The 16,523-nt window shown below is 36.8% G+C and overlaps 1 protein-coding gene across 2 annotated transcripts in view; it reads right to left on the reverse strand.

Moving 5' to 3' along the window:
- Nucleotides 1-16,523, reverse strand: part of LOC126236238 (threonine aspartase 1) — a 51,844-nt gene that overhangs the window by 17,983 nt on the left and 17,338 nt on the right. For both annotated transcript variants that reach the window (XM_049945380.1, XM_049945379.1), the window contains 3 exons: nt 11,431-11,510; nt 11,144-11,211; nt 10,898-11,029 (listed from right to left, as the gene is read on the reverse strand). In XM_049945380.1, the coding sequence (XP_049801337.1) occupies nt 10,898-11,029; nt 11,144-11,211; nt 11,431-11,510 (280 nt within the window). The remainder of the gene's footprint in view (nt 1-10,897; nt 11,030-11,143; nt 11,212-11,430; nt 11,511-16,523) is intronic.

The following is a 16,523-nucleotide window of genomic DNA, read 5'->3' on the forward strand; positions in this document are numbered from 1 at the left end:
ATTCCCAACCAATATGGAGCGGTCTACTGCCTGTCGAATCTCTGGAACAGTTCTGAAGCAAATGCCATGAAATGGTTCTGTCATCTTCAGAATCAAATCAAGCATCACGATGGGTTCTGCATGACTTGACGGAAATGCAGAAATGGATTCATTATGACGCTGCTCAGACACACTTGGAGTGTTATGAGCGCAAAGGAGAGGCTTTTTATGCTGTATCGTAGCACTGGATGACATGGGCCACATCATAAAAGCCACAACTGAAATGCCAATCCAACGAATAGCGTCATTATGGGTAGCCGCAAAAGTAGAAAGTACATCAGAGCCCCAGTATGGTAAAAGTTATGGTGATTCTTGTGTCAGTAACAGGTGCAAACATGTAACTCTTTTGTATCGGTTGTGAATAAATAGTTGCCACTATTTAAGTTCCAACCCTCATATTTTAATACTGCCAGAGACGGGAAAGAATTTTCAGTTGGACTGAATGAATGGTGTCTTGAATTTCAAGTTTAGGAGATGAAAATCAACAAAAGTGAAATGAAGGTGATGGGATGTAGTGAAACCAAATTTAGTGATGCTGAGGGAATTAAATTAGAAAATCAGATACTAAAAGTAGTAGATGCGCTTGGTTTTTTTTTTTTTTTTCTGAACTGATGATGGCTGAAGTACAGAGGATATGAAATACAAACTAGCAATAACAAAAAAAAGGCTTTCCGGGGGGAAAAAAAGCTTTGAGTGTCAGGAAGTCTTTGACCAAAGGTATTTGTCTAGAGTGTAGCATTGTACAAGAAACTAAAAGTGGGCAATAAACAGTTCAGGCAAGAAAAGAATAGAAGTTTATTGAAATGCGGTGGTACAGAAGAATGCTAAAGATTTGTTGGGTAAACTGAATAGGTAAGCAGGTTCAAATGGATGTAGGTTGCCTACAGACAGAGAAGCTGACACAAGATAGACCAACACAAAGAGTCACATCAAACCAAACTTCAGATTGAAGACCACATGTTTCTGCATGATAATCATGATAATGATAACTTATATAATGTTATTGGATAGATAAAAATCTACTCATCAAGCGGCGGCAGAAAACGCACATAAAAGAAAGTTACAATTAGGTAAGCTTTCAGAGCCAGTGGCTCCTTCTTCTGGCAGAAAGATTGGAAGGGAAGGAAGAGGGGTAGGATTGAAGACATCTAGGAAAAGAAATAGAGTTTGGAAACGTCATCCAGAACCACAGGTCAGGAGAGACTTATCAGATGGGATGAAAAGGAAAGACTGATTGTGGGGGACTGCACCGGGTGAGATTTGATAACATGACCACTTAAACGTGGAAGACACAGTAATACACAAAACAGGAATTACTGCTAAAATATTGTGTATGAGTTAATAAGAATTAAAAGCTAACTGCACTGTACGTACCAGGGGTGGGAGGGGGGATGGTGAAAAATAGACAGATCAGAAAATAAAACAGAATGAAGAAAGGAGTAGTTACTGTGAAGAGATGCTGAGATGGGAGAAATTAATGTACATTAAGGCCAGGTGGGTGGCGAGAACCCAGGACATGTTGTGGTACTAGTGCCCACCTGCAAAGTTCTGAGAAATTGGTATCTGGGACAAGAACCCAGATGGCACCGAGGTCTTGACTGACTTGTTGTGGAGCATGCTCTGCAACAGGATACTGTGTGTTACCTGTGTACACCCTCTGCCTATGCCCATTCATTCTAACTGATAATCTGGTGGTAGGCGTGCAGATGCAAGAAATCGAACAATGTTTACAGAACAGCTGGTATATGATGTGTCATTTCACAGGTGGCACTCCCTTTGATGGTAAATGTTTTCCAGCTACAGGGCTTGTGTAGGTGGCGGTGGGAAGGTACATACAGCAAGTCTTTCAGCAGGAACGGTTACAGGGGTAGGAGCCATAGAGTAGTAAGATGGGCGCAGAAGGAGACTGGGAGGGCAACGAAAAGCAATTCTAGGTGTGGTGGGCAAAATCTCAGACAGAATGGATATCATTTCAGGCCATGATTTTAAGAAGTCATGGCCTTGTTAAAATAGCTGATTAATATGTTCCTGATCAGGATAACACTGAGTGACCAGTGGTGTGCTCTGAAGTTGTTTTTTGGAGCGATCAGCAGTACCAGGATTGGATGTGATGGCCTGGGAAATTTGATTTTGAACTAGGCTGGTGGGGTAACCACGTCTAGTGAAGACAAAGGTGAGTATGGTGTTGCATTGCTGTAAAGAGTCTGCATCCAAACAAATATGTTCACCTCAAATGTCAAGGCTGACCAATTAATATTCTTGGAATCTGTGAATACCTTCTCCAAATGAAGTTTCACATGGTCCTATTCAAAATCCCATGCCACTTTCCTTGATGTTGATCTCATCCTCGCCGAAGGGAGGGAATGTTTGACATGGAAAGCATGACAACTATCATAATGTAAGTACTGTTGTTTGTTAGTAAGTTTAATGTGAACAGAACTGTGTAGCTGGCCTTCGGTGAGGACAAGATCAACATCAAGGAAAGTGGCATGGGATTTTGAATAGGACCATGTGAAACTTCATTTGGAGAAGGTATTCACGGATTCCAAGAATATTAATAGGTCAGCTTCACCTCATGGTAAAGATGTCATGATTGCATCTAAGACCAAACGAGGGGCTGAAGACTTATGGATACCAGGAAAGCCCCAATTATATTATATTGTCAAAAATAGATTGTTTTTGTATCCAAACGTTTGCCACCACATTTTTTCTTCAAACTTTCCGTAGTTGTCAGTCAGAAATTCCATTTTTTCTATCAGAAATGCTTGCAGATCTGCTACTGTATTAAGCTGTAATTGTATTTCTTATCTGGTGCCACAAAAACTTAACTATTCCCACTAACTTAAAATAACTGTCCTGTGGCCATTAATAGCATCCGGCACTTCAATCCTGTGATACAGATCAGATTTTCTCAGTACAAACACATCAAAAATTGTCCTTTCCTTACAACTGTTATTACTACGTGCTTCAGCCCCCATCCCATACAATTGTGTTCCCTGCCAGTTCTCTAGAGCTAATAGTTTCCACGTTGCATGGAATGGAAAATGAGAGACTATTTAAAATAGTGTTTTAACCATACAAAATCAATGTATATTGTTAAGTAATGAGACTTAAGAATAAATATTACATGTCTATACCATATATAAGTGCAGTAGAACCATGTTAAGGGATAAATTATGTTCTGGAGGTGTAACAGGGTGAAAAGGCAGGGGTAGAGGTTAAAAGTGTGAGGAAAGGTAGGTCACTGGATTGTGGTCGTACAAAATGAAGAGCAAGCAGAAAGTTCCCCATTCTCTCTACCTCACTATTCCAAGAAAGCTATGCATGGTATTTCATGAAGTTATACCGACCTGCAGCTCCCCTTATGAGTCACTGGCAAAGCAGTGTGCATACATGCCCGGGGGTGCTCACTTTTCACAAACAGAGTTAACACTACATGGGATACAAATATGAATTACTAATAATACTCCAGGTTGGAATATCAACAATATGTAAAGATGATACACTGAGTTGAAGACAAGCACAACGAAAACACACTTACACATTAGCTCTCATCCAAAGCCTTCTTCAGAAAAGGAAAAGCAAACAAGCAAGCACACCTCACACACACACATAACTGTCAACTCCAGAAAATCAGATCATAATGTCTTTTCGTTGTGCCTGTCTGCAACTCAACGTGTCATCTTTATGGTGAGTAGCAATCTACATTTCCTTTTATTGTTGTTGCTAATAATACTAATACAAGAAATACACATGGACAGAATCTATGTAAATCTCTGTGCACTGTTCTACAATCCCAGAGGGATATTGATTCTTAGTCATCCTGTATGACAGCTGTAGTGGTCTTCCGGGAGAGGAAAATTGCCCCAAAATGAGTGCTGCTCACTTTTCAGTTTACGGACAGACTATTCAGTATTTCCTGCTTATTTGTCTCATGTGTGTGGACAAATTAACTTCACTGTGCTCACATTTATATAGTGATTTTCAGTTTATTAACCCTTAACTGGTATCATACATCTGTGAGATAGTTGTCAACCTTCCTGATAGTCATCACCTACCCATCTGGGATCATTTCACCTTTTTTCCTCCATGTACATTTCAGGTGGAGTGCTGGCTTGTTGCTGTGAATGTGGGGTGTCATTGTAAAACTATGGTAAAACTGCCGCAATGTCTGGCAGACGTATGATGCCAGTTGTGTGATTATTTTTCAACAGGCATGTTTATCAACATTTTGTGTTTATTGCGATAATTAGGGTGTAATATATTATAGTTACTATGTACAGTGTCTTGTGTAAGGGGTGTTCAAAAAGAAACAAGCTGGAGGCATAAATGCAGAAACCAGTACCTGTATGTTAGAAGTATTGACCCTGGCTGTTGAGACACTTGTCCCACTGTGACACAAGGCGGTGAACAGCTGTCTCATAAAATTCCTGGGGCTGTGATGTTAACCAGTTCTGCACATACAGCTGGACGCCATCATCTGAGATGAATCGTTTGCCCCTCAGAGGAAGGGGGGGGGGGACCAAAAATGGCGTAATCACAGGGAGAGAGTTCCGTACTGTATGGAAGGTGGCCGAGAACCTCTCATTTGAATTTCTGCAGGAGTGCTGCGACTATGTTGGCCATATGAGGCTATGCATCGTCATGGAGCAGAATGACCCCCCCCAGGTGAGATTGCCTGGTTGTTTTGATTTGATCACTTGGCGAAGGGTGGTCAAGGTTTGCGAGTAAAGCTGGGCATTCACTGTTGTCCTGTGCTGCAGGAAGTGAATAAGAAGGGGGCCATCTTGGCCAAAGAAGAATGTCAGCATAACCTTTCAGATTCACGCTCAGCTGTCTGTGTGGAACTGGTTAACATCGCAGCCTTGGGAATTTTGAGAGACAGCCATTCACCACTTTGTATCACAGTGGGACAAGTGTCTCCTCAACAGCCAGGGTCAATACTTCTAACATACAGGTACTGGTTTCTGTAATTATGCCTCTGGCTTGCTTCTTTTTGAACACCCCTTATAATTAATTTGCACAATACAGAATCTCTTCCAAATCCATCTCACCATTCAGAACAGCCTGAACAGTCTGCTTATCCTCAATCAGTTCTGAGAGTAAGTGAACCATACATCAGAATGTATTTGGAAGAAATGATGAATGACATTTTTGATGACAGTGATACTGATCCAGATATGACACAGAAAGTGATGATGACACAAATTCAATGCGGGAAGCGCATGATGATGATGATGGAACTTGGAACATAACGGACAGATAAATATGATCTAAGGAGAAAAGTCGTATCACCATGATTCCTACTTTTGCGGTAGGGGAAAGTGCTTCAAATGGAGGAAAACGTAACCATCAACTAGTGAGAGAACAAGACAACATAATATTTTGTTGTAGATTCCTGGTCTGCAACTTAGGGCTAATGCCTTTGGTAAGAATCCAGATGCTGAAAACGCATGGGGTCTGCATTTTACTCAAGAGGTTATGAATGAGATTCAACCATGATCAAACAATAAAATCAGTAAAATGAAAGTACCACCATGTCTTGTGTGTGATATTTCATTTTATTGAGCTTTCAGCTAAAGAATTCTCCAAATCTGGCAACGAATTCACAGACAAATTTCCTCAGTGAATGGAAGAGGACGTTAACGTTTTTCACAATACTATGAGAACAGGTTTTTGTTCATATTGAGAATTCTTAGATTTGGGAACCCAGACAACAGGGATGAAAGGAAAAAATATAAAATATGACTGCCGCAGTGTCAAACGTTTTTAACACATTTACTGCGAACAGTCAGAAGTGTTACTTCCTAGGCTGCACTAATTGTAATGATGAAATGCTTGTGTCTTTCAATAGATGATGTTGATTTTGGAAGTAGCTGACCAGAAAACCAGCAAAGTACGCATTAAATATTGTGTGTAAGACAGGCACCAGGACGCAGACTTATATAGTGCCTACATTGTGACCTCTAGAACTATGAAAGCTAACATTAAAATGTGAACTTGTTCTTGAAATTTTTGAGTGATTTTGTTTCTATTTCTTAGTTGTGTATGAGAGACAGGCATAGCATAGATTAATAGCTAAAAGTTTTATTTCTAAATTTTTGAAAACATACGATAGTCCACATTTTTGTAACATCACTTATATATTGTCTGTATTTTTTTCTTGATTATTAATATTTTGCAGTGGTTTCACTTTCATATGTATGAAAATGCATGTTGTAACTAGTTGAGAACAATAAACAACCAATAAGTAAAAAGAACATTGTATAATTCAATTGTAAGCTTCAGGAGTCTGACAGACATCATGTTACCAACTATGTTACAAAATTGTATGATACCAGTTAAGGGTTAGGTATTTATTTGCAGCTGTTAATTGAGCTATTATGTAAAAAAAAGTGAATGTCTGGAGCTGTCAACTGTTTACCACACTGAAGAGCTTGCCCTAAGTGTAACATGCTGTCAACATGTATTCGACAACATTGATTTCATTGTCTCCACTATCAATGGCTGGAATATTTTATGCAGCTGCAGGGTATCACATGCATCATCCCAGCCACAGATCTCCACCATCTGAAGAGGTCCAGAGCCTTAAATTGGCTTCCTCTGTAATGGAATAGGTCATCGAGATGTTAGGGGACTTCAGATATTTCAACACAAGTCAAGCAATGCATTACAGCAGATTATTGTTGTAGGCTTAAACATAATCAGTCCTATTCCATCAGAAACACCTTACAGGATATACTGCGAATGCATGGTAAGTGGGGTAAGTGGCTCCAATAAGTGCAGCTCGATCTACAATTTCCGGTAATTCCTAAATGGACAAAATTTGTGCAGCCTACCAATGCACAATTAATGGTGAAAAAATGCAGTAAGTTTCTGGTCATTCATAATGCATCACAAATTGACTACAACACAGTTACATGGATTTAAAATTCACTGCCAACAACAGACAGCAACGAGATGCCAAATCTACGAATCCAATACCCTCCACACCAACACTACGAGGTCACTGACAACATCACACTCACAAATTAAGCACTTCTTGGCCATTGTTTATAGAAATGTATTTTACATAAAAGATCAATGGACAACTGTAAATACTTAATGAATAAAAATACATAAGGGATAGAACAAGATGCTAATGTCAAGTTCAATGTATTCTATAGTAAATTTGTGTTAATGTCTGAAAGCTGCTTTCCAAAATTTATCCAGAAGATCAATTAAAAAAGAGGTAAGCCATGGATAACAAAGGGAATTAAAATATCAGGTAAGAGCAAAAGGGAAATTTATATAAAGGCCAGAATAAGACAAGATCTGACATTATCTGCATGCCACAAAAAATACTGTAGTATTTCAAGGTAAGTCTTTAAAACATTCAGAAGCACGCACGTCCTAATTGAAATAAATAATACAGATAACAAGATTAAAACTATATGCGATACTGTCAAATGGGAGAAAGGACAGCTAGTTAATGTACAAGTTACCATAACAATTCAATTAAATGACAATTATGTGACTGATAATTCACAAGTTGCAGATACTTTTAAGAATCACTTTCTAAATGTGGCATCAAAAATATGTCATTCGAAAAAACCTGAAGCAACTAGAAGTAGGACCAACATCCTTCAATGAAATAAGTAGAACTCTAAAAAAGCAAGAGCTCATATGGTGCTGACCAGAATTCTGAGTTGTTCCAACTTAATAAGTAGTGTCCTTAATTATATCTGCAGTGCCTTACCAGCACAAGGAATTTTTCCAGACAAGTTAAAATATGCAATTGTTAAACCTCGTCATAAGAAAGGTGATGAGAGAGACTTAAACAATTATCACCGAGAGACTTAAACAATTATCACCTAATTTGCTTACTGACATATTTTTGCAAAATATCCAAAAATGTAATATAGTCAAGAGCAGTCTCACACTTAACTGTCAACAATTTACTTAGTACATCACAGTTTTGATTCCAAAAGGTTGCTGGACTGAGAATGCTAGTTATTACAAACCTTAAATTATAAAATATTGCCAGCTGGAATTTCCTGTGATCCTTTCAAGGTGTTTAGATCATGTTACTTTCCTAGAAAAACTCAAGTTTTGTGCGGAATGCAAAAGGTTGTGCTGAATAATTCAAACAATGTTGGAAGGATAGAAAATTTTAATGACTGGGGAGAAACCACAAAGGGAGTCCTGTTCAATTTTGGACCCGCTCCTATTGCTTATGCATGTGAATGACTTTCCACTTAACAATCAACACGCAGAATTGATGCTTTTGCAGGGGATGCCAGTACTATAATAAAGCCAATAAAAGGAAAAGCTATGGAAGAGATGGTAAATGATATTTTCCAAAGAATTATAAAGTGATTCTCAGAAAATGGACTCTCCCCAAATTTTGAAAAAACACACTATATTCAGTTCTGTACAACAAATAGAGTTATATAAACAACTGATGTAGCACAAAAGCAAGAGTCAGTAAACAGGGTAGAATGCTATAAATGTTTGGGTGTACATATTAATGGAAACTTGAACTGTAAGAAAAATATTACTGAGCTTCTCAAATAATTACTTTCAGCTACTTTTGTTCTTCGTATAATTGCTAATCTCGGGATCAGAAGTATCATTTTTCTGATATATTTTGCATATTTCCACTCAATAATGACTCATAGAATATTTTTCTGGTGTAACACACTACTTAGAAAGCAAGCATTGATTGCACAAAAGTGATCAGTAAGAATAATATGTGGTGTTCACCCACAGATGTAATGTAGGCACCTCTTCAAGGAGCTAGGCATTTTAACTATGCCACAATACATATATTTGCTAATGAAATTCTTCATTAATAATCCATCACAATTTGAGGAGAACAGTGATGTCCATACCTACAACACCAGTGGGAAAAAATGACTTATTACTCAGTATTGATGTTGCCAGTGGCTCAGAAAGGAATTCAATATGTATCAACAAAATTTTTTGATCATTTGCCCAATAATATAAAGTGTCTGACAGGTAGCACAGCACATTTTAAATCTAATTCAACATCATTTCTCCTGGGCAATTTTCCTTCTATTCCATTCATTTCTTCTTAAAATCTGGTAGCCAGGAAAAACAACAACAACAACAACTTGTTTTAAGCATAGTTGCATGAGTAGGACTAAAACAATAATGTGTTCATAATGTTGACACTAGTCACATATACATATTCTGTAAATTGACTCATTCCACATCACTTCGATAAAAGAATCATTCAAATGATTTAAGGAACATGTAACTAACTCCACTATATTAACCCAAGCTCAGTGAAGTTATTTCATCTACTTACACAAGAGAACTGTGGAGGACATGGTGGTGAGAAACAGGCTGTCTATACACTGAAAAGGGAACAGTGCTCATGGTGGTGAAGTTGCCTTTCTTTGAAGAATGCTACGACTGTCATAAAGTATGACTAACAATCAATTTCCCTTTTAGCAGTGTGCGGAGATTTACATAGAATCTGTACATATGCTTTTCTTGCATTTGTATTAATAGCAACTCATATCTATATTCACTGAAGTAATAAAACACTAAGTGGAAAGTAAACACCCTCACCAATGGAGCTGGGCTGCAGAGGTGTTGGTATAACTTTGTGAAATGTCCTGGGTCTGCTCACTCTTCATTTTGCAGACCTATCAAGGTGAGAAGTGCATGACCACAATCTGTTGACTTCCCTTTCCTCACACTTCTGATCTCCACCCCCGCCTTTCCAGCCTGTTACACTCCCAGAACACAATTCATCCCTTAAGACAGCTCTGCTGCACTTAGATATTGTACGCACATTTAATATTTGTTCTTAACTCACTTCATTTAACTATTTTTAATAACTGAGATCTTTCCATCCCCTGCAACACAGAACTATTAATTGTAGAGAAAAAAATGAATACGACCTTTTCTTGTACGGAATTTAATGTAATTTAATTTTGTACTGGGAAATGTTTTCACTAAATGCTGCAGTTTCCACAATATTCAAGAAAAACCTAAGAAAGTCTTTTTTACGTGTGCCTCTCCCCATCCCCACGCTCACATAAGTCAGTCAGGATTTTTAGTATGTTGTTCATAACACTCAGTACAACAGTACAAAAATTTGCACACTTGACTGTTTCCCCCAGGACACATTTTTTGATCATTGTTGACAGGGCTATATTTGTGACAAAAGATGTTGGCCTTGTTAGTTGTTATAACATTCTGAAACATTGTAACACTTCAAGTCTCTTGTTTTGAGGATTACAACTGTGATTTTCAACCAAAATGTTACTTTCAGAAAACTAGCTGCTGCTATGTGGTGTCCTGAAATGCAAGACAATGGGTTAGCTTAAAACCAAAACTTATATCCACATGAATATTACCCCTGTATAGTAAAGTGGGTGGTCAAAAGCGGCAGCAAAACACGCACATTAAAGAAGGTTGTAATTAGGCTAGCTTTCAGACGAGTGGCTCCTCCTTCAGGCACATGGTGCAGGAAAAGGGCTGGAGAGGTCTAGGAAAAGGGGTAGATTTCAGGAAAGTCACCCAGAACCACTGGTCAGGGGAGAGTTACTGCATGGGATCCTATACGGTAAGTCTCCCCTGACTTGCAGTTCTGGGTGACTTTTCTGAAATCTCCTTTTCCTAGAACTCTCCAGTCTTTCTCTTTAACCCTTCTCCCTTCCCCTTCAAGCTTCCTGCCTGAACAAGGAGCCATTGGCTTCAAAAGCTGGCCTAATTAAATCTTCTTTTATGTTTATGTTCTGCTGCCACGTGGTGAGTAGATTTTTACCTATCCAATTAAATTATTTTGTCAAAAATTGATTGTTTTCATTGTTATATTTTCGAATTAAGAGTGCTTACAGACCTGTCCAACCCGACCCTTGCTTTTGAGCATGATACCTCCACTTGAACACGCTGCAGCAACATGCCCTTGAAAATCTACACACACTGCTCCAACAGTATCTAAACGTGCAGGTTCCCATTCAGCTCCAGTATCCTGCAAAAAAAAAATCTGGTCTTTGGTACCTACGTGACACATTACATATTAAAATCTGATAGGTATTTTTCTGAAGACCTAGCTCCAATGAAAAAGCACTTTAATGTTGTTTACCTCCATCTGATCTTCTGGAGCAATTGTTACTCTTCTCTTGTATTTATTATACCTTCTCTGTTGTTCCGCTGTAACAAAAGGCAATATTAACTTCTCTAGAAGTTCTCAGTGCTCAAAGTATATTACAATATAGTCGATAAGCCAATCATAGTACTGCAAACTCAATAACCATGTAAAGTAAGCAAGGCTTTATAAAGTTACTCTCACACATATAATCCCCTATATGTCAATATTTATCACACATACATTATTCTTGGCCATACATAACTTATACAATTATACAATACCTGTGACAAGAGCTTCTGGAGGCACAAGCTCAACACCCACTTTTGCAGCATGGGCACGGGCACTATCTCCAACGAGCATACTGGAAAGGATTGAAGCCTCAACTTCAGCACAGATAAGCAGTTTATGTTTTACGTGATGAAAATGAATCTGAGGTTATCAAGCAATTACAAAGCAGCAAAGCATTATTGGGTCTTTATTTGTAAAACCAACAAATAAAAAAATACATTTGAACCAACATGCTATAGAATTTTGCAGCTTGTCTTTTTATTCTATACATTAGAGTAAGGTAAAATCCAAAATTAAAGTTTTTTTTTTTTTTTTTCAAACTTCATTTCTTGAATTATTAATTTCCTTTTTCAAAATTGTGTGATTTTTGTCATGTTTTGAATACTTAAAATGGTCATATCTCAAGAACTATTGGATCTACTGAGCAGAAATTTATGTTTTTTTCCACAATTTCTCGTAAGCTTTAAAAACATTTGCTACTTCAGCAACCTCACCAAAAGTATACATTTTCCCAAATCAAGCTTGCTTTAAACTGATGAAATTTTAAAATTGGAAACATTTTAATGCTAAAAAATTGCACATCAGTCATGCTTTATTTGTTAACGTGTGTGCCTAATTTCACAATGAAATAAATTTTATTTGACCGCAATTTTCATTATCAGCTGTATCACAACTGCACAAAGTTTGCAGGCCAATTCATAAAACTAAAGCTAAAATGTAATTATTGCTTACTAATTACACACACTTTGGTTTATCAAATTAAAAATGTAGTAAACCATGCCAAATAACAATTTAACATAAATAATGTAATGGATCTTATGTCTTTTTCATTTATATAGGAGTTTATGTTTAGAGAACAATGGAAAAAATATATTATCAGTATATGATTAAACAAAAACATTCATATCTATTGATGCAGTAGAGATGAATTGTTGAGATAAAATTAGCAGAGCACTGGAGTGGGAAAGGGGAGAAGGTTACTGCACACACGTACAACTCATTAAGCACAAGGTGGTGACAAGGTGGAAGAAAAGCAATGGTGTCATGATTTAAATGCTCAATCATACAATGAAACACTGAGAGAAACATGTTGGAATATGACACATACCAAGCACTGTCACTGTGCTTGTCATATAACGTTTTACTGAATGATTAAACAGTGGAAAGTTCAGGTTGGAATATCAAAAGTGTACGGAAAAGGTAAGAGTGCTACTTACCGTAAGGATGACACATTAAGTTTCAGACAGGCACAATTAAAAGAGACTAACACTTCAGCCACAGCCTTTATCACAAAATGGAACACACACACAACACACACACACACACACACACACACACACACACACACACAAAAGCACATGAGCACATCTCATGCAAACATGACAGCCATTTCCAGACACTTGATCAGAATGCCTTCTAGTCCGAGCTGCCAGAGATGGTGGTCATGTGTGCATGAGGTGGACTTGCTTGTTTAAATGAATGTGTGTGTGTGTGTGTGTGTGTGTGTGTGTGTGTGTGTGTGTGTGTTTCACTTGAAGGATGGGATCAAAAGTGAAGGTGTAAGTGTCTTTCAATTGTACCTGTCTGCAACTTAATGTCATCTTTACTGCATGTAGCATTCTATCTTTTTCTTACATTACTGGGCAATTAAGCATTTCAAATTATGACACCATCACACTTCTGCCACATTGTCACTTGAGGATATTCATATAGAATGTCTTAATAAATTACGGTTTTCTTATCATTCATGTTAATCTGCTATGCCTGCATGACACATTTCAAATATTAACTCTCTTCCAATTATCTGACTAGGTTAAAGAAAAATATTTCAACAGTCACAAATGATGGACAAGCAGCAGAAATAAAGCAGCTCAGCAGAACAATTCTGCGAGGCTCTAGCAGTAACAGAGGCTTGTAAGCATCATGTATTTATTCCTATAAGCAAAGTTAAACCAATGGTGTTTCTCATTTTAAGGACTTTGATGCTCATAAAATTCAAGTAGATCCTGATGCAGATGAAATGCTTTTGAACAGATATAGGATTTGTTGATTGTGCTTATGACAACAAATGGTGGATGACTTCTGTGCTATCAAGAGATGTGAAAGAAATAGTAAACCTTGTATTTGTGCAGCTTTGTGAACAAGCTCCTCCTTTTTCATACCCAAGAATTAATTATAGATAAATGGTCTGTTCCAGGAAAACATCATACTTTTTAAACTAAGCCCCAGTACTGCCACTGGAAGAACACATGAACTATCAGCTGAAGAGATGCGAAAGGCTTATCATATTGTATTGGGAAAAATGTGTTTTTCTATTAGTAATATGTCATTATTACCTGAGAGGACAAGACTATGTCGTTTAAAAGAAGACTGCAATAAATTAGACTATCTTAGTTTGTAATAAGATTGTGATTGGATGACCATAAAGTTTTTCTTGCTGAAGAACACTAGAAAATTTCACATTGCAGAGCATTTAAACAATAACATTCAGTAACAGCAACACCAATGTTTAATTGATAATATTAATGTATGTGTAAAATAAAGGTACAGTTAAGTAAATTATTCATGTGCTTTACAGAGCATCTGTTGTTATGGTCTGTGTTAAAATTGTTTCCACTGTTAAAAATGGGGAAAGTAAAATCTGAATGTAAATATAAATCTAATAATGTAATAAATTGTCACCAAATAAAAAATAATGACTTGATGACTTTATTTCATTTTTGACATTTAAGTTTTCCCTTGCAACTTGGTTATAAGTTTAAAGCCATATAGACTGCACCCAGTATCCTGTGTTTACCAGTACAATAAAATTTATTTTAATATGTTCCCACTATTATATCGTTCTGTCAAAAAAATACTTTAATTAGAAATTTAAAAAATTAAAAACATATTTTGTTTGGAAAAATTCAGCACTTTAGAGAATATTATCAATTACTGCATATCTTTAAAACTTACAAGAAACTAAATAAAATTGTATTAATTTTAAGTCTGTTAAGTCTATATATGACTTAGAGTTTTTTTTAATATATGGTCACTGTAAGGTTTCAAAACTTGACAAAAGAATCACACAATTTTCGAAACTTTAAAAATTAATAACTCAAAAATGAAAGGGACAAGAAATTTTAATTTAGAATTTTTCATGTAGATAACAATGAATATCAGTGTACAAAAAATTATCAAAATCTGAGAAGTCAAGAACCAGACCATTGATTGATTTCACACGGGATGACAACTGTGTAAATACCAACAAAATGTATCAGGCCAAATACATCATTACAATTTATGGAAAAAAACTAGAAAATATTAAAATATGGAAAGAACTGTAACAGTTCATTTTGAAACTGAACATAGCACATTTCTGAATATGACATATGGTAATGCAGACACAAAGCCACCAGTGGCAGGTAGCATCTTGGTTCTGGATATTGTACAGGTATACAAGTGTGGTAACTGCTGCAGTTATGACAAATTCAGGAACAATCAGACACATTATTGTTGAAATTTGATTTTTAAGGAAGTGTTTGTCTGAATTAAAAAAAAAAAGGTCTGTTGATTTAGGAAATAAATTGTTGACTGTCACTGCTGAAAGAGATCAATATCAGATAAGGATAGCTTGCTCTTGTTTGAGGTGGCAAAGAGAGATAAGATACACACCAATGATTTGTTTGTAATGACTGCACATGAGAATGCTGGCATACAGGTGATACTGCCAAAAGCCATGAATTAGGATGCAGACAACCGGGAGCTGTGAAACCTATACCCATAACATAAAATTTGTGTCATACCAAAAAAAGAGAAGATGTGTTTAGTCAGAAAACAAAACTTGCCAATACTGAAATTACTGCCAAGGAAGAACTCACACTTGAAAGATTAAAATTGTTAACCATCACCATCTTGCAATATGGTTTGAAAATGTATGGACTCATAGTGGCAGCATCATAGAAGAGGGCCATAAATTAGTAATAAACATCCCTCACCTCAAACACATTAAATGAAATCCTGTAAATAAAGAAGAATTGCACTTCGGTTTTTGTTCATTGTATATTTGTGTCTTTCTTTTACTATTATATTTCCCTATATTATTATTCTGTAAGTATTAGTTGTGTATGTACAAGGTAATCCACCAATATGAGCAGCCTGTCCATAAAGACTCTTACTTAAGACGGTCCAACTGAATTCTGGAGACTTTAAATCAGTAGAACATGGGGGAGGAAGGGGGGGGGGGTGGCATTTTCCTTTAGGGATGATTCAATCACCAAGAGATTTACTCGAGAAATGAGTTGTTTCATTAGAGCCCTCTGTGCTAAGACACAATACGACTTATCACACTCCAATTTTCTGACAGTGCAATGTGTTTTCACAAAAAGCAGGTGTCTTTCTGGTTGACAAAGTTCTTGTGTTTAAACTATTCATGTATCCATTGACAGAAACCACTCCTATTCAGTGAAAGACACATGGTCCAGTTCTGTAGTTCCACGAATATCAACAAATGACTGAAACCAGCATGTTAAACACTCTTCTTTTCTGTTCCTGCACACTATGAACATGATATGCATGAAGTTTTAACTTCTGCTTCACTTTTAAAGCCCTTTGTATGAAATTAAGAAACTGAAAAATTGGTCAAACATTTTGAAGTTGAACACAGCAACACATCCCTTACCTCAGCCAGTTTAGCAACTATCAAAACAATCAGTCTTCCAGTTCTCTTTTCACATGTAACTGATCCACAATCCTTGAAATGGGTGATTTATCTCATTTTTACTGAACTTCACTGTGGCATTTGGATATTTCCTATGAATTGTGTCTGCAATACAAGCATAGTGAAGACTGGCAAAATATGGTTCGAAAAGAAAAACTAATTGCTTTTGGGAAAATGATGTATTTATCAATGAATGAACTGTGCAATAATACAGAAATCATGTAACCTGTATCAGTTACATCGGTATTTTCGTTTATTGTTGGTAATACCTGTGGTGCTATCTTACTGTGGCCGACTGAACAAATGCAATCCAATGTAATTCCTATATAGAGACACATTATTTTCACGTGCACAACTTTATGATTGCATTATATATTCATAGGTCAG

Source organism: Schistocerca nitens, chromosome 2 (genome assembly GCF_023898315.1).
Source record: "Schistocerca nitens isolate TAMUIC-IGC-003100 chromosome 2, iqSchNite1.1, whole genome shotgun sequence".
NCBI classification, from domain to species: Eukaryota; Metazoa; Arthropoda; class Insecta; order Orthoptera; family Acrididae; genus Schistocerca; species Schistocerca nitens.